This window comes from Penicillium bovifimosum (genome assembly GCF_028826915.1).
Source record: "Penicillium bovifimosum strain IBT 22155 chromosome Unknown utg000005l_segment0_segment0, whole genome shotgun sequence".
NCBI lineage: Eukaryota > Fungi > Ascomycota > Eurotiomycetes > Eurotiales > Aspergillaceae > Penicillium > Penicillium bovifimosum.
In genome coordinates, this window is record NW_026622714.1 from 5472357 (window position 1) to 5487010 (window position 14654).

Here is a 14654-nt window from a genome sequence, read left to right on the forward strand (position 1 = left end):
ATAAATTACAATACACTAGCCGTTTCAAGTAATCTGATATGATACATACCGATCATGACGTTCGCTCCTGCAAGCGGTGGACATCTTTAGCTCTACTTTCGACATAACTATACTACTGTATACGCTTCCAGTAACTTAAATGTAGATTTCCGACTATTTGTCAATTTGACCGCGATAGTTCAAGATCTACAAGTACTGAAAATCAGTCTCAACGTAGCCGCTACATGATTGAAATACACTGGTTCGGAGCCAATTCGGGCCCAAGATCCGCAGTGAAGCCAATCACGTGGCTAAATACCGTACGGCGCCTGTCCCAAACCGGAAGCGTTGCCATCTCATACCCCGTCTCTTCATGAGCCTTTGCCCCTGCTGTTTCCCTTATCACTCTTTGATCGCAATATATCATCTCTCCCTGATCTGGAACCTTTAAACTCTTCAGATCTATCAAGGTCCCGTAGAAGAGGTCTACCCATCCGAGAGACTCGACAACTTTCTGCCAAAGCGGGACATCATCCGAGGGTGGGCTCCTGCTTGTGATTCCGCCAAAAACCGCCCATCCACTCAAAAGTCCACTTATCGAGGGGCACCGACCGTCTTCACGGCGCATTCTCGTTCTCTTCGGTTTTTTATCTTGTGTGAGCTTCGTGCCTCGACACGGGACTCGAAGGAACACATACACTTATCAGCGTCTCTGAGTTTGGCGTGACATCGCGCGAGACCGGACAGGGTACTAGGATACCGAGTCGTCAAACCGAGACTCGATTTCTTATCGCAACAATTTTTGGTACCCTAATTTTGATACTAGCAGTCCGTCACGATGACTGGCGCCACTCCTATTGATATTTCCTCTCGGCAGTCGGCCTCGGTGTCGCCGCCAGGTCAACAGGCATCCAATCTGACATCGGCGTTGCAGAGAGCGGGCACTGGCGAGCGGACAGGTAGCTTTTCACATCTTCCCGGAGGAGGACTCGGGGTATTCAAGGCACCGCCGCCTCGTAAGGACTCGATCGGCGCAGCCACGGCACAATGGGGCAATGGGACGAAACCCATCTCCATGTCGGGGTCTGCTCGCGACAAAGGCCGCCGTGAGTCGCTTGCAGGGAGCTTGGTGGGCGGTATGAGCTGGGGTGGTGTATCTGTTGGTAGTTGGATACGCGATGAGTGAGTGGTCTACCCGGATTAGGAAGCCGCGCGGAGGAATCACCTTCCGTGTGTTGCTATGTCGTACTGCATCAAAAGCTAACCACGGAAAATCTCCGCAGTATCATAATGACTGGCACTTCGCCATTCACCTTCCAGTCGCCCTCTTTCCACTCCTCATCGTATCTCCCGAAATTGGAAGCGAATTTTATGCGAGACTTTTCGTGCTGCGGTGTGACATTACCGACGCTGCATGACCTATTACAACACTACGAAGAAGCCCATGCGACAAAGTCGCCCAATCAAGGGCACCGCCCGAGCCAGGGTGAAAATCGAGCTGCCTTGGCGGCTGCCGCAATCGCACAGCAACATAACCAACAGCATGGCAGCCAAGGGCGTGGCCTGCAGTCCGACCGGACCCTGGACATGCAGCGGAAATTGGGCCAGAACCCGTCGCCATTACAGCACGCAGATATGGACACAATTGATGACATGGAGTTAGACGATGCCTTAGGCGACGGAGACGGTTCAGGCTCGCAGATGTTCTCCTCTCAGCTGCATGAGGGCGGACAGGGTGGGTTCGGCAACTCCAACCAGCCGCAGTTGAATCTGGGCATGCTTCCGAGCCATCAAGGATTCAGCACACCCTCGCAACCTGGTACACCGATTGGGTCTGGACGGCCTCTTTCCCTGCAGAACAATCCGACTGTCTCTTCCGTCAACACCCCAACATTGATGGCCAACCCGCTTCAAAACTCGCAATTCCGAAATACCCCCGATTCGTCTGGACCAGGAACCCCGGCTGAAATGGATGAAAGCATGATGGGTGGATTCGGTGATCTCAGTATGCAGAATCACAATATGGGTCAGAACCAAAACCAGTTCGGCCGTTTCAATGGGAACAACGACATGGTCGATCTCTGCATCGACGAGCCCGCCAAGCGGCTATTCAGCCCTAGTGGCGGCATGGGTTCGCCCAATGCCCACTTCAAACTCAGCGGAGCTCAATACGGTCCCAATAGTGATATTGCACGACGGATACGCGAGCAGCAACTGCTGGCCGGTGTTCCTGACACCACCGTCATTCTCCCCAACGAAGAGCCTAAGCCATTCAGATGCCCCGTTATCGGCTGCGAGAAGGCATACAAGAACCAGAATGGACTCAAATACCACAAAGCAGTAAGTTTTGTCTCGAAGTACCCGTATTCGTGTCATTTTTCTAATCTTTTCATGTCTTGTTTCAGCACGGCCATAATAATCAACAACTCCATGACAATGCCGACGGTACCTTCTCAATCGTCAACCCCGAAACCTCCGCGCCATACCCTGGCACGCTTGGCATGGAGAAGGAGAAGCCCTACCGCTGTGAGGTGTGCGGCAAGCGCTACAAGAACTTGAACGGACTCAAGTACCACAAGTCGCACTCGCCACCCTGCAACCCAGACTTCCAACTTGGAGGCCGCAACCTCGCCCTCGGTGGTGGAGTCATGCAGGGACAGAACATCAACGTCGCTGGAGCTGGTCTCCCCGGAATTGGCGAAGAAGGCCTTATGTGAACCTTGTGAACAAATACGTCGTTATGTCCATACATAATCACCAAGCTAATTGACACGAACGATCTCGACGGCCTCCGGGGTGAAGAGCACTCCTGCACACACGATGTCATGATTTTTGAAATTGGGTCCGGTGACTGGAGTTTTGCTGTTCTTTTTTCTCTTGGAAATCGTTCTCTGCTTACTCACCAACGGGGGTTTACGAGACCCTCTTATGTTCTTCTGTCTTCTCATTCTACTTTCTGCTGGAATGGTCGATTTCTATTCCCTCCCCGCTTGATATCCCTCGCTGTTCCCAGCTGCTCTCTACTTGGCCTGGCAATAGAGCAATCCTTGAGATCAAGACATTTCTCAGCAAAGATCTAGAGCCGTCTAGAACAAACCTGCTTGCTCCCGCTTGCTTTTTCCACTCTGATATTCTTTGCTTCTTCATACATTGTTCGCCTCGAAGGCAACCCAAGGAAAACGTGGACACACCCACAAAACCCCTTCCCCCATCCCATCTCGCCATCGCTTCTGTTTTGCTGCGTTCTTGCAAGGGCTGGCTTCGTGTTTTGACCGTTGCGTTCTACGATTCCGCTCATGCATCTCTTCCAATCAGCCGCTCCCCCGCGAGTCGGAAATGGAACCGCGTGCGAGAGATTCGAGGTCCTCGTTTACACACATACAGTTGGGTGTTCGCTTTTCTCTCCCTGTGTCTCTTTCCGCGGAGAGAGACTGGATCTGCGATCTGGGAATTAGGAAATTTCTAAAAGTGCGGTTTCTCGGCGTTGGACCTCTGTAGATATGGATTTTCTTTTTGGTATGGAATTTGGCTTTTTCTTGCCCATTGTCACTTATTTTGGTTCCCTTGTCTTGCTGTTCAATCACTACATCCGAGTGCAACTTGGTATATCCGTTTGTAGATCCGGGTTAGGTTTAGATCTAGTCCTGTAGTAAGTAGTCCTGATTTTCATCTGTAGCCTAGCTGTTTAAGCACAAGGTAGAGCCGAGACGAGCCGTGGAAGTGAAGTAAAGATTATTCAAAATTTGAGTCTTATTTGTCCTACTTTTGGACCTAATGATATGGATCATCCATTCTAACACAAGCCAGCCCCGGAACGGATGGCAGAGAGCAACGTGGAAGAATAGAGTAAGGGGAAGAAATAAAGAAGCAGAAGCAGAACCATCCTCACTTGTAAGCGCCGAGAGCCATTGAAAGCTCGAATTGAGGAAAGAAACCCCCGAGAGGACCCAGTAGCTGAGCATGGGGAGTGAAAATCATGAAAAATATTTCGCTTGCACAAGCCGTTTCGAAAGCGTAATGGAAAAGACGTAGAGAGTTGTTTTCGTTTGCGTCATGAGATGGCACATGATGAGCAGGAAATGTTACAGAATGTGGAAAGAGAGATGTCGTCAAAAAGATATCGAAAGATGGGTTGGAAAGCATGGAGTGGTGGTGTCGAGATGACTACCATTCAAACTCGCCCTGGCCCTTGTGGAAAACGTACCTAAGGAAATTAGTAACTGTAGAGCAATATGTGATGGGAATGACTTACTCTTTGCCACCGGTGGTCAGGATACCATCCTTCAGGGTGCACTTCCACTTGTTCTTAACCCGTTGGACCTTGTCGTATGTGCAAAGCATGACCTGACCCTCTGAATCATCCGCATCGTTGTCATCAGCGACAAGGTCATCCGGATCATCAAGGTCGGAGTTGATAGCATCCTCATCTTCCTCTTTGACGTCGCCATCCGTGCCATCGAATTGACCAGTAGCGCGGGGAGTACATGACGTTGACTCCGTAGCAGTATTTTGGTTAAGGGGTGCAACGAGAGCCGCACGACGAGCGACCTTCGAAGAAGACTCGTGCTCAGCCAAGGGACGGAGAAGACCGCCGCCCTCATACTCAGCCATGCGCTGATTGAGGTGCGCGCGAAGAAGTCGATCACGCTCTCCACTCTCGGCAGCTGCTCTGCGGCGAGCTACCTCTGCTTTCCAATCTGACATAGCGTCATCTGCCCCATCGGTCTGTCCAGGGCCCATATGCGGGTAACCTGGTTCTTGTTTTACTTGCGGTATCTGCCCGTGAGCATTCGGGTGCATCTGCTGGTATCCATGTCCAGCTTGTGCCTGTGCTTGCATTTGATGGACAGAGTTCGCGGCGGCGGCGCCGTACTTCTGGTGAAGAGCATTTGCAGCACGGTCGCGCGCCGATTGGGGGTTCAGCCCATGCGGGGGCATGGGTGTCGTCATCTGCGGCAGTCCGGGTTGGCCATTGGATCCTGGCTCGGCCTTGATGCGAGGACCGCCCATGGGCATCGAGTGCGAGGGTGCACCCTGGGCCATTGGGAGAGGTGAAGGAACATATTGGGGTTGGGGCGGTGGGAGGGGAGCGTTGGAGGGGACAGTAGCAGTGGGGAGAGGAACATTCTGAGGAGTAGGCTGCTGCGGGGCCGGGTCCCAAGGGAAATGAGCGACGTTCACGGAAGAAAGCTTATGTTGCCAGGTCTAAAGATATAGTATTAGTATAGGCATCCAGGTAACGAGAGATCGAATGAGATAATCAAGTATGATGGGACAGAAAGTCTTGGCGGTCTGAAAGCGCCTAAGCGGTAACAGCGGTACATATGCCACATATAAAGGGAGACACATAAGCCGGTGTTCCCCCATAAGCAGCGCCTCCCGCACCACCTCGGACCTCCCCGCTTTTGCGAGACCACGATCACCCACGCCGGACGTGCAACACCAGACCCAGAAAGGGATGAAAAAGAGATAGTACTAACCTCACGCAGATCATGCAAAGTCTGCTGGTCAACGCCGCTTTCCTCAAAGTCCACCTGAGAGGCATCACAGACCTCCTGGATGACCTTCTCGAACACCGAACCCTTATGAAGCAATAAGTGTCAGTTGTCATCTCGGATCAAAAGAAACTTCAAGAAGAGAACCAGGAGACTCCGGTCACCGACAAACAACAAGAATGCGAATGACCGAGGCAAGGTGGTCACCGGAGGCAAGAGACGTTGGGACTTACCACTTGCTGGTTAGACATATTTGTCGAGCAAGTACACACCGATCAAGTGGTAAATTGTTATCCGATGAGTTAGGAATACCAAAAAAAGAGTGTGGCGCAGTGTACTGGATAAGGAGAGGAGGAGGAAATAAGGTGCTCTTGTCGCGACTATCAAGTCGCCGAAGTGCTCGTCGATCACACCTCACGAGTGACGCAATATCAAGCGATTTGGGAATTCGTATCGTTTCGAGCAAAGGCAAGGAGCGAATAAGGTTCGTTGAAAGATGACTGAAGCAAGTACAAAATGTTAAGAAAGGGAGACTTGCGATTTGCGATGGGTCAACGAAGGTGAAAGTCACGGCTATGCGGTGGAAATCCCACTGCAGCCCGGATGCTTAGTAATCTGCCACCCGCCTGCGCCTTCCAGTAGAAACAATAGATCTATGAGAATGGATCAATAGAACAATACAACAATAGATCAATAGACCTGATACAATCACTGATCTTATTGTTTCGAGCAGAATGAATTAGAGCAGCCGAAAGAATGGCATTTGTGCAATTTGGACAACCAGCTTACGGCAAAATGTACAGAGAACACCATACAAACACCCACAATCATCCAAATCAAGAAGACACCATTACACCGAAATTAAGGTCCCAGCCCATCAATGCTTTCAATATCACCATGAACCTGGGTATCGAACGAGAAAGAAAGAAATCGTGCAAAAGAAGCTTAACGGATGGTCATGGACTTGGTCATTTGAGCCTTGCTGCCGACACCACCCTCACGAGCGGCAGACGCACTGCTGCCAGCTTTGCGCTCGAAGATCTTCCAGAACTTCAAGCTCTCGTCAGCGGCAGTTGTAGCGAGCATCTGTCCATCGGGGCTGATAGCGCTGTGGAGGACACGAGTCTCGTGGGCAGGGATTTCGACGTTGCGGACCAGAGTCGGGTAGCTCCAGATGCTGAGTGAGTTATCAGGGAAGCCGCTAGAGCTGACTATCTCGCGGTAGTGGTTGCTCCAACGCAGGGAGGTGACCTGGGAGCCAGTGTCAATGCTGTTGGTGCGGGCACCCGTGGTGGTGTTCCAGAAGTGGATGTGACGATCGTAGGAACCACCGCCAGTGGCGAGGAGGTTAGATTGCCAAGGGCACCAGCTGAGGGCCTTGACGGCGGCGCGGTGGTTGGTCTTGGTGAACTTGGGGGCACTCAAGGAGCGGGCATCCCAGATGTTCACGAGGTTGTCGTTGCCACCAGTTGCGAGCTGAGCGCCATCAGACCGCCACTCCAGACCGCAGACCTCTGAGGTGTGAGAGACAAGTTCGGCGATCTTGTGCTCAGCGATGCGTACATCGTGGTTGTAAACAAGACCACTGCGAGCTCCAGTGGACAAAGTGTGCTTGTTCCAGCCCATAACACCGACGCGGGAGTCATGACCGTACATGCTACGAAGCTTGGAACCTTCTTCAACATCCCAGATCTGGACCTCGCCAGTCCCCAAGCCAACACCAACGTAGGCACCGTCTCCACTCCACTTCACACTGCTCACGTATGTATCGGGGGAGGTTTCCAAAAGGCAGTTGACGGAGCCAGACTCGGCAGACCAGACATACACATTGCGCTCAAGGCCAATGGCAACCTGGTTGCCAGAGCTCCAGTCGAGCAGGTTAAGATAGTAGTCATCCAAAAGGCCTGGGGCATCCAGGACCCGCTCGGGGGCAGTTTGAACACGGCGACGGAACTGAGCAGCTGTGGACTTGGCAGGGCGGAGGGGACGGTTGTATTGAGCACGAAGATCGATAGGCTTCGATGACTCGGGGGCGGAGGCTTAAAGGCGAGAATACGAGTGTTCATGTTCACCCCACAAGCTTCAGCCAAGGATGATTTGTAGGCCACGGCATCGGGGGCTGGGCGAGTATAGGTAGCGGGCTCGTTATCGTCCAGACCCAAGTTCTCCAAAGCAGCAGCGAGATCATCGTCGGAGCCACGGGTACCAATGTCAAAAGCGCTGGCAGCTGAAGCAAGTACAGATGATCCGTCACCGGTGCTACTCTTGGGGCGCTGCTTCGTGTCTGGCTTCGCAGCCCCGCTAGTGGCTAGACCTTCACTTGCAGTCCGGTTGGGGATGAAACGGTCTGCAGCGTTGTGAGGAATGCGTACGGTTGTCTTGCTAGCACGAGTGCGGGTGGGAATTTCACGACGGATGTGTTCCTTGGAGGGCGTGTTGGCTGTGGTCGCACTTGTACCGGTCAAAGTCCAGTCCGAAACTCCGAGTTCCAAGTGTTTGGGTGACTTGCGAGTGCGAGCAATATTGGATTTGCTGTTCTTGGGAGAGTCACGGTGGGTGGAGCGAGCTGCTTTCGAGATTGACTTGGCAAAGTGGGCAGAGAGATTGCCGCCATACACTGATTTGGTTTGGCTGCGGGCAGCATCACACTGGCGAGGAGGAGTGAAAGGCGATTCGTTGCTGCTTGCGCGGGGGTTGGGAGAAGGACTCAGAGGCATACGGCCTCCAGCGGTCTTGGAGGAGAAAAGCCCGTGGTGAGTCTTCACCGGAGTGGACGCAGTAGCAGAAGCCATATTGATATGAAATCAAGTAGATGCAATGGGAGCAACCCCAGTAGAAGATGCAATACAAATTTATGCAGAGGTCAATACGTGATCAACCAATGGAAAAGTATGCAAGCAATTGAAGATATGTAAAAGAGAAACGTGAACTGGATGGAGAAAAGGAAAGGGGAATCAGGAGAATTGGGAATAAATAGAAGGAAGCTATCTTCTCGTCTCAAAATGTATGAGGCTCTCGCCATAGCAACGGTTACCTCAGGGACATGATGCGCTAACCCAAGTTGGGGCTAGCGTTGACATACCGCGCTTGCCCTGTTTGGGTATGGTTGACTTGGCATCGGTATCATCGCGATTGCCTTCAGTTGGGCAAGAACAAAGAAGGTGCAATCCTGTAGGACTGTACAAACTACGCATATTGTAATAGACCAAAGAGATGATATTGTGATTCATTGTGCAGTTTCGGATTCCATCTGGAGGCCCCTTTTTGCCACTGGGATGGCGCATCCATCTCCATTCTCCTCGTTCTTACCCCCACCACGCTTCTCGAACCCAGCTCCACCGAGACCCACTCCGACTTCTCCCTGCGTGGCCACGATCTTCGAGGGCCTTCACGATATCCTGTTGTACTTCCCCTCTGGCAATGCAGGATACCTACCTGATGCCTGCCAGCCAATCCGGCCGTCGCCGGAGCGGTGCGGACTATCGGCCCAGCATTAAAAAGGCCCAGGGCCATGTCCCCGCGTGTCTAGTCAATGCCTCGGTGACGTACTGCAGCAATGATCGCATATATGCATTTGGAGGCTTTGACCAGTTTACCGATGAAGGTTCGCATCTCCTTTGATCTGAGATAATTGGATTGGTACTAATGCATCCCAGTTTACAATCACGTTCTCAAGTTAGACCTGGAGACTTTGCGGTGGGAGCTTATGGACAACTATGGCGATATCCCCGGAGTTCGCATGGGTATTGTTGCTCTCTTCCCATTCGTCCATGTTTGCGACAATCAACCTAACTAAAAATATTCTCATAATAGGACATACGGCGACACTATACCAAGGGGATAAATTGATTGTATTCGGGGGCGAAAATGAGCATCGCGAGTACCTTTCCGACGTTGTCATCCTCGATCTGAATACCTTCCATTGGACACTTCCGGAAATACACGGACCGGATCCGCGCGGTAGAGCCCGCCATGCTGCCGTTATCCACGAAGACAAGCTTTTTATTGTGGGTGGAGTGACAGGTGTGGGCGCTGGGACGGGAGAAAAGAATGTGGTTTTGGATGACTTAAACTACCTGGATCTACAAACGTGGACGTGGTCTCGGACATGGAGCTTTACCGCTCGTTTCGATCATACGGCTTGGGTTTGGGGCACACGCCTCTGGATATTTGGCGGATTGGGTCCGAACATGGACCGATCGACCGATATCTGGTGGCTGGATCTCAAGGGCTCTCCCTCGCTGGCCGGAAACACTACTCCGCAAGGTAGTGTCAATTCCCTGGCCCTCAATCTCTCCACCGCCTATCTTCCAGACTCCATGTCTAGCAGCCCTCTCCTGTCTCCCCGCTCTGGGACTTATGCCGCAAATTCAGGTAGTGTACAGGTGCGCCATCTAGGTCGCCGCAAGCCAGTTGCGCCTGGTGCGATTTCATGCCTTCATTTTGAATCTGGGCCTCATGTCCCCTCCCTTTTCTCTGGTACTCATTTTCATTCATTTGCCTCAGGTGTTCTACTTGACCTGATCACACCATCGGAGACCGTACGGTCGCATGACTGTAACCTGTCGGCTTTGGAGCTCAGCTCGCTGCGCTGGCAGCGGCTAGCTGATGGTCAGGAGATATTCCGGCCCGGCTACCGATGGCACTACTGTACTATCAATGATGCGGGGACTAAAGCGTGGCTCTTGGGTTGTAGTCTCGACGTCGCAAATGTACCAGGGGGTAGCGATGAGAATCACATGAGTGAAGTCCTGATCATTGATCTGGAGAAATATGGCTTGTTGGGTAACGGCCTGTCGGCAGAAGCCCCTGAGCCAGATGCACCATGGCCTTCTGACCAGTCAGGCCTCTCTCAGGTCTCTGGGCTTGGTACCGACCTAGCCGCGGTCTTTGACCAACCACCTGAGTCGGGAAGTGGTGCTGACTTCATCGTCACTGCTATTCGTGACGATCACGAGGGCTCAGTGTCGGACGATATGAGTGAAACGCCAGCCGCTTCACCAACGCAGGCACCGCCAAAGTTTGTGGAAGCTAATGCTTGGACATCGCAGCCCATCCATGTTCACAAGATTATTCTGCAGCTGAGGTGGCCACACTTCAAGCGTCTGTACTCTGCTCAGATGGCAGAGTATCACACTAAGCGGATGCACGTCCCGGAGCCTTATTCTGTTGTGCGCGCATTTCTTTACTACCTTTACACGGACAGTATCGCCGGTCATCCCGAATATTGCTCTAGTGTTATAGATGTGGCTGGTATGCTTGTCATGGCCAACCTCTACGATATGCCGAGGCTTCGCCTGCTCTGTGTCAATAGGCTCAGCCGGGAGCTCGATGTAGACAACGCAGCCATTGTTTGGGAGCGCGCAGGTCGAACCAATGAGCACTGGTTGATGCGCCGAGCCGCACAGTTCTGTCTGACATACTGGGGTCGCGTGGTGCGAACGGAGGGGTTCAAATCCCTCAGCCACAAGAGTTTGATCGAACTATGCGAGGTGGTTGACACGGAAGGTCGCATCATTGCAGGCCCTGAATTGGAGATGGTTGCCTCCGCAGCCGACGGAGACAGAACCCGACCGCGGCTGGGGTCTACAGCAGACGAGATGTCCGAGCTTGGGGACGATGAAGGAATGGAGATTTCATGAATTGCACGAATGGGGCACGCATCATAGTCCGGAGTTATCTTGGCGGGGATCTTTTCATATTTTCTTTCCATTGAACGTAGCATTTCTCGTTTTAAGTGTTTTGTATTGCATCTGGACACAGGGTTCTCAGTTATGAATCCACTGTACAATTTTGAATATCAGACTTGAAACTTCTCTTTGATCGCGGTATCCTGGCCGTCCAACCCTGTTCGTCACGAGGATTGTGGAGCCTCTCGACGCTCTGGGCGCGGACCTGACTCCGGATCGCGGAGGTCATTCCTGTCACGATAAGGAAGCCCTTTAACGTTGTCTCAGCCTTCCCAGTTTGGACTCCATAGAATAGGATGTTGAAATCACATAAATATCGACGGACGCTCGGATTTTGGATGGTACACGGTTTTTGCGGCCATTCCTTTGTCCATCCGTGATATTATTCGATTCAACATGGGTTCCATCGAGCAATCCAATCTTCCATCGGACTTCCTCTGGGGTTTTGCAACGGCGGCATACCAGATTGAAGGAGCTGCAAAGGAAGATGGCCGCGGTCCATCGATCTGGGATACCTTCTGCAAGATCCCGGGCAAGATTGCCGGCGGTGGTTCTGGTGATGTAGCTTGCGACTCGTATCACCGCACACACGAGGATATTGCCTTGTTGAAAGAATGCAACGCTAAGGCATATCGATTCTCTCTGTCATGGTTCGTAAATCTTGCTAGCCTCAAAAACTTTAACCCCTGGTTGGCTGACCTTGGCTTGCCTACCTCTGCAGGTCCCGCATTATTCCCCTCGGTGGCCGAAACGATCCCGTCAACAAGAAAGGCATTGAGTTCTACCAGAAGTTTGTGGATGATCTGATTGATGCTGGCATCACTCCTTTGATCACCTTGTTCCATTGGGATCTGCCAGATGAGCTCGACAAGCGATACGGTGGGCCTCTCAACAAGGAGGAGTTTGTGGCCGACTTTGCAAACTACGCCCGCTTGGTGTTCGAGGCCTTCGGATCCAAGGTCAAGTATTGGATTACTTTCAACGAGCCTTGGTGCAGCAGTGTTCTTGGATATAACAATGGTTCTTTTGCACCTGGACACACCAGCGATCGTACCAAGAGCCCTGTGGGCGATAGCTCAACCGAGCAGTGGATTGTCGGACACAGTTTGCTGGTTGCTCACGGAGCTGCAGTGAAGATATACCGTGATGAATTCAAGCAGAGAGACGGTGGTGAGATTGGCATTACACTCAACGGTATGTTCCCAATTCACCCCCGCATATAAAGGACCCCGCACTAACTAGATGGAACAGGTGACTGGGCCGAGCCTTGGGACCCAGAAAACCCAGCTGATGTGGAAGCCTGTGACCGAAAGATCGAGTTCGCCATCTCATGGTTCGCCGATCCTATCTACCATGGCAAATACCCCGACAGCATGGTCAAGCAACTTGGCGACCGTCTACCAACCTGGACCCCAGAGGACATTGCACTGGTCAAGGGCAGCAACGACTTCTACGGTATGAACCACTACTGCGCGAACTTCATCCGTGCCAAGACGACAGAGCCGGAACTCAATGATGTCGCTGGTAACTTGGATATCCTGCTCGAGGATAAGAATGGAGTTAGTGTCGGGCCTGCCACACAATCCCCTTGGTTGCAGCCGTCCGCCATCGGATTCAGGAAACTGCTCAAATGGCTCAGTGAGCGGTACGGCTATCCCAAGATCTATGTCACAGAGAATGGCACTAGTGTCCTGGGTGAAAATGACATGCCGCTGGACGAACTGCTCAACGATGAGTTCCGCGCGAAGTATTTCCGGGACTATATTAGTGCTATGGCTGATGCGTATACCCTCGACGGTGTCAATGTGCGGGCATACATGGCTTGGAGTCTTCTAGAGTAAGTTTCATCTTTTTTCTCGGGATGTCGAGATAACGTCAAGCTAACTCAGTTCCTTACAGCAATTTCGAATGGGCTGAAGGCTACGAGACTCGTTTCGGTGTGACTTACGTCGATTATGAGAACGATCAGAAGCGAATCCCGAAGAAGAGTGCTAAGGAGATTGGCAAGGTCTTTGACCGGCTGATCCAGAAGGCCTGAAATAGGCGCGCTGGTTGATTGGGCTGGTGGACTCTAGCTGCCATGGCACTAGAATTTTGGAGTTTTATTTTATTTTTGGCCTCGGTGGACATTGTACTTTGCTATAAAAGAGTCCTGCAACGATAAACCAGGTATTCATTTTTCCAGGGTCGTTTTCCGTCAGGCTCAAGATTGGCCAGTTGGTGACCAGGCCAAGGGCATTCAAGACATGGCCGCTATAATACCTCCGTAGCCCGACACCGCCATTGAGGCTGACATGGTGAACATGGATATTTCTCGCTGATATTCCTAGCTCTTTCACTATTCTCGAGTCCAAACCATTCGCATTGACGCATTCTGCCAATGACTGAAACACAATTTCAGATCTTGTCGGACCTCCATCTGGAATCCCCTAGCGCATACGATATCTTTCATATCGAGCCCAAAGCTCCATACCTGGTGTTAGCCGGCGACATCGGCCACGTAAAGGACAATGGCTTCTTCAACTTCCTACGCATACAACTAGAGAATTTCCGTCTCGTTTTTCTAGTCCTGGGAAACCACGAACCATACCACAGCACATGGCCAGAAACCAAGTCGCGGATCAAAAGTTTTGAAGCCGAGCTAGCGTCTAGCAGAAGCGAGACGCGTGGACAATTTGTTCTCCTCGATCAAACCCGCTATGACATTTCTCCAACCGTTACCGTTCTCGGTTGCACATTGTTCTCCGAAGTGGTGCCAGAACAGGAAGAAAGCGTCAGCTTTGGCCTGAACGATTTCTATCATATTGCTGATTGGTCTATTGAGGCACATCGGGAAGCGCACCGTGCTGACCTGGATTGGCTGAACCGCGAAATTGATTCTATTTCGCGCTTGGAACCTGAGCGGAAGGTTGCTGTGTTCACTCATTACTGTCCCTTGGTCGTCGAAGACGTTATTGATCCTAAACATGGAGACAGTAAAATCTCCTCTGGTTTCATGACTGATTTGTCAAATGAGTGTTGCTGGAAGAATTCTGTCGGTCTTTGGGCTTTTGGCCATACGCATTATAATTGTGACTTTCAATACTCAGGGAAGAGGATGGTCTCGAACCAAAGAGGATACTACTTCGCTCAGGCCACGAATTTTGACAGCACCAAAATAGTTGGACTCTAGGATATTTATTCTGGGAACGCGTCGTTCAGTATTTGGGGAGTATTCGCGGCGCAATTGCTATCCAGGGAGACAGCTTCTACAGGGATACAAGTTCATGATCTTATACTACTAGTACCAGAATAGATCATGAACCACTGTCAGTCAAATTAGTCGGATCTGTCCATCACATAGGGCCGGTGCTAAGCACATGAGAATAATAGTCACGACCGACTAGGTAGTTATACAACTTCACCTCCCATGGATGTTATTGTTGCACGGTCAACAACTAACCTAGATATTAGGCAATAATCCGCTCCACGCCCTACTTTTCTCCTCGGG

The 14654-nt window shown here is 51.5% G+C and overlaps 6 protein-coding genes across 6 annotated transcripts; 4 read left to right on the forward strand and 2 right to left on the reverse strand.

Annotated features, from left to right (window-relative positions):
• Positions 1 to 817: 817 nt before the first annotated feature.
• Positions 818 to 2696, forward strand: N7515_007305 (zinc-coordinating transcription factor SFP1; the record flags this gene model as incomplete). The annotated part of the gene is made up of 3 exons (XM_056668049.1): positions 818 to 1161; positions 1263 to 2319; positions 2385 to 2696. The coding sequence occupies 3 exons, from the start codon at positions 818 to 820 to the stop codon at positions 2694 to 2696; spliced, it is 1713 nt and encodes a 570-aa protein (XP_056521645.1).
• Positions 2697 to 4143: 1447 nt separating this feature from the next.
• On the reverse strand, positions 4144 to 5725 carry N7515_007306 (transcription initiation factor IIA large subunit; the record flags this gene model as incomplete). Its single annotated transcript, XM_056668050.1, has 4 exons — positions 4144 to 4183; positions 4232 to 5184; positions 5460 to 5561; positions 5708 to 5725. 4 exons carry the CDS (start codon positions 5723 to 5725, stop codon positions 4144 to 4146), a joined length of 1113 nt encoding a protein of 370 aa, XP_056521646.1.
• A 694-nt stretch (positions 5726 to 6419) lies between these two features.
• N7515_007307 (WD40 repeat domain-containing protein) lies at positions 6420 to 8266 on the reverse strand (the record flags this gene model as incomplete). The annotated part of the gene is made up of 2 exons (XM_056668051.1): positions 6420 to 7490; positions 7547 to 8266. 2 exons carry the CDS (start codon positions 8264 to 8266, stop codon positions 6420 to 6422), a joined length of 1791 nt encoding a protein of 596 aa, XP_056521647.1.
• A 628-nt stretch (positions 8267 to 8894) lies between these two features.
• N7515_007308 (Kelch motif domain protein) lies at positions 8895 to 11116 on the forward strand (the record flags this gene model as incomplete). Its single annotated transcript, XM_056668052.1, has 3 exons — positions 8895 to 9078; positions 9131 to 9217; positions 9288 to 11116. The coding sequence occupies 3 exons, from the start codon at positions 8895 to 8897 to the stop codon at positions 11114 to 11116; spliced, it is 2100 nt and encodes a 699-aa protein (XP_056521648.1).
• A 444-nt stretch (positions 11117 to 11560) lies between these two features.
• Positions 11561 to 13202, forward strand: N7515_007309 (glycoside hydrolase family 1 protein; the record flags this gene model as incomplete). The annotated part of the gene is made up of 4 exons (XM_056668053.1): positions 11561 to 11814; positions 11886 to 12358; positions 12416 to 13001; positions 13064 to 13202. The coding sequence occupies 4 exons, from the start codon at positions 11561 to 11563 to the stop codon at positions 13200 to 13202; spliced, it is 1452 nt and encodes a 483-aa protein (XP_056521649.1).
• Positions 13203 to 13544: 342 nt separating this feature from the next.
• On the forward strand, positions 13545 to 14336 carry N7515_007310 (Ser/Thr protein phosphatase superfamily; the record flags this gene model as incomplete). Its single annotated transcript, XM_056668054.1, has 1 exon — positions 13545 to 14336. One exon carries the CDS (start codon positions 13545 to 13547, stop codon positions 14334 to 14336), a length of 792 nt encoding a protein of 263 aa, XP_056521650.1.
• Between the last annotated feature and the right edge of the window lie 318 nt (positions 14337 to 14654).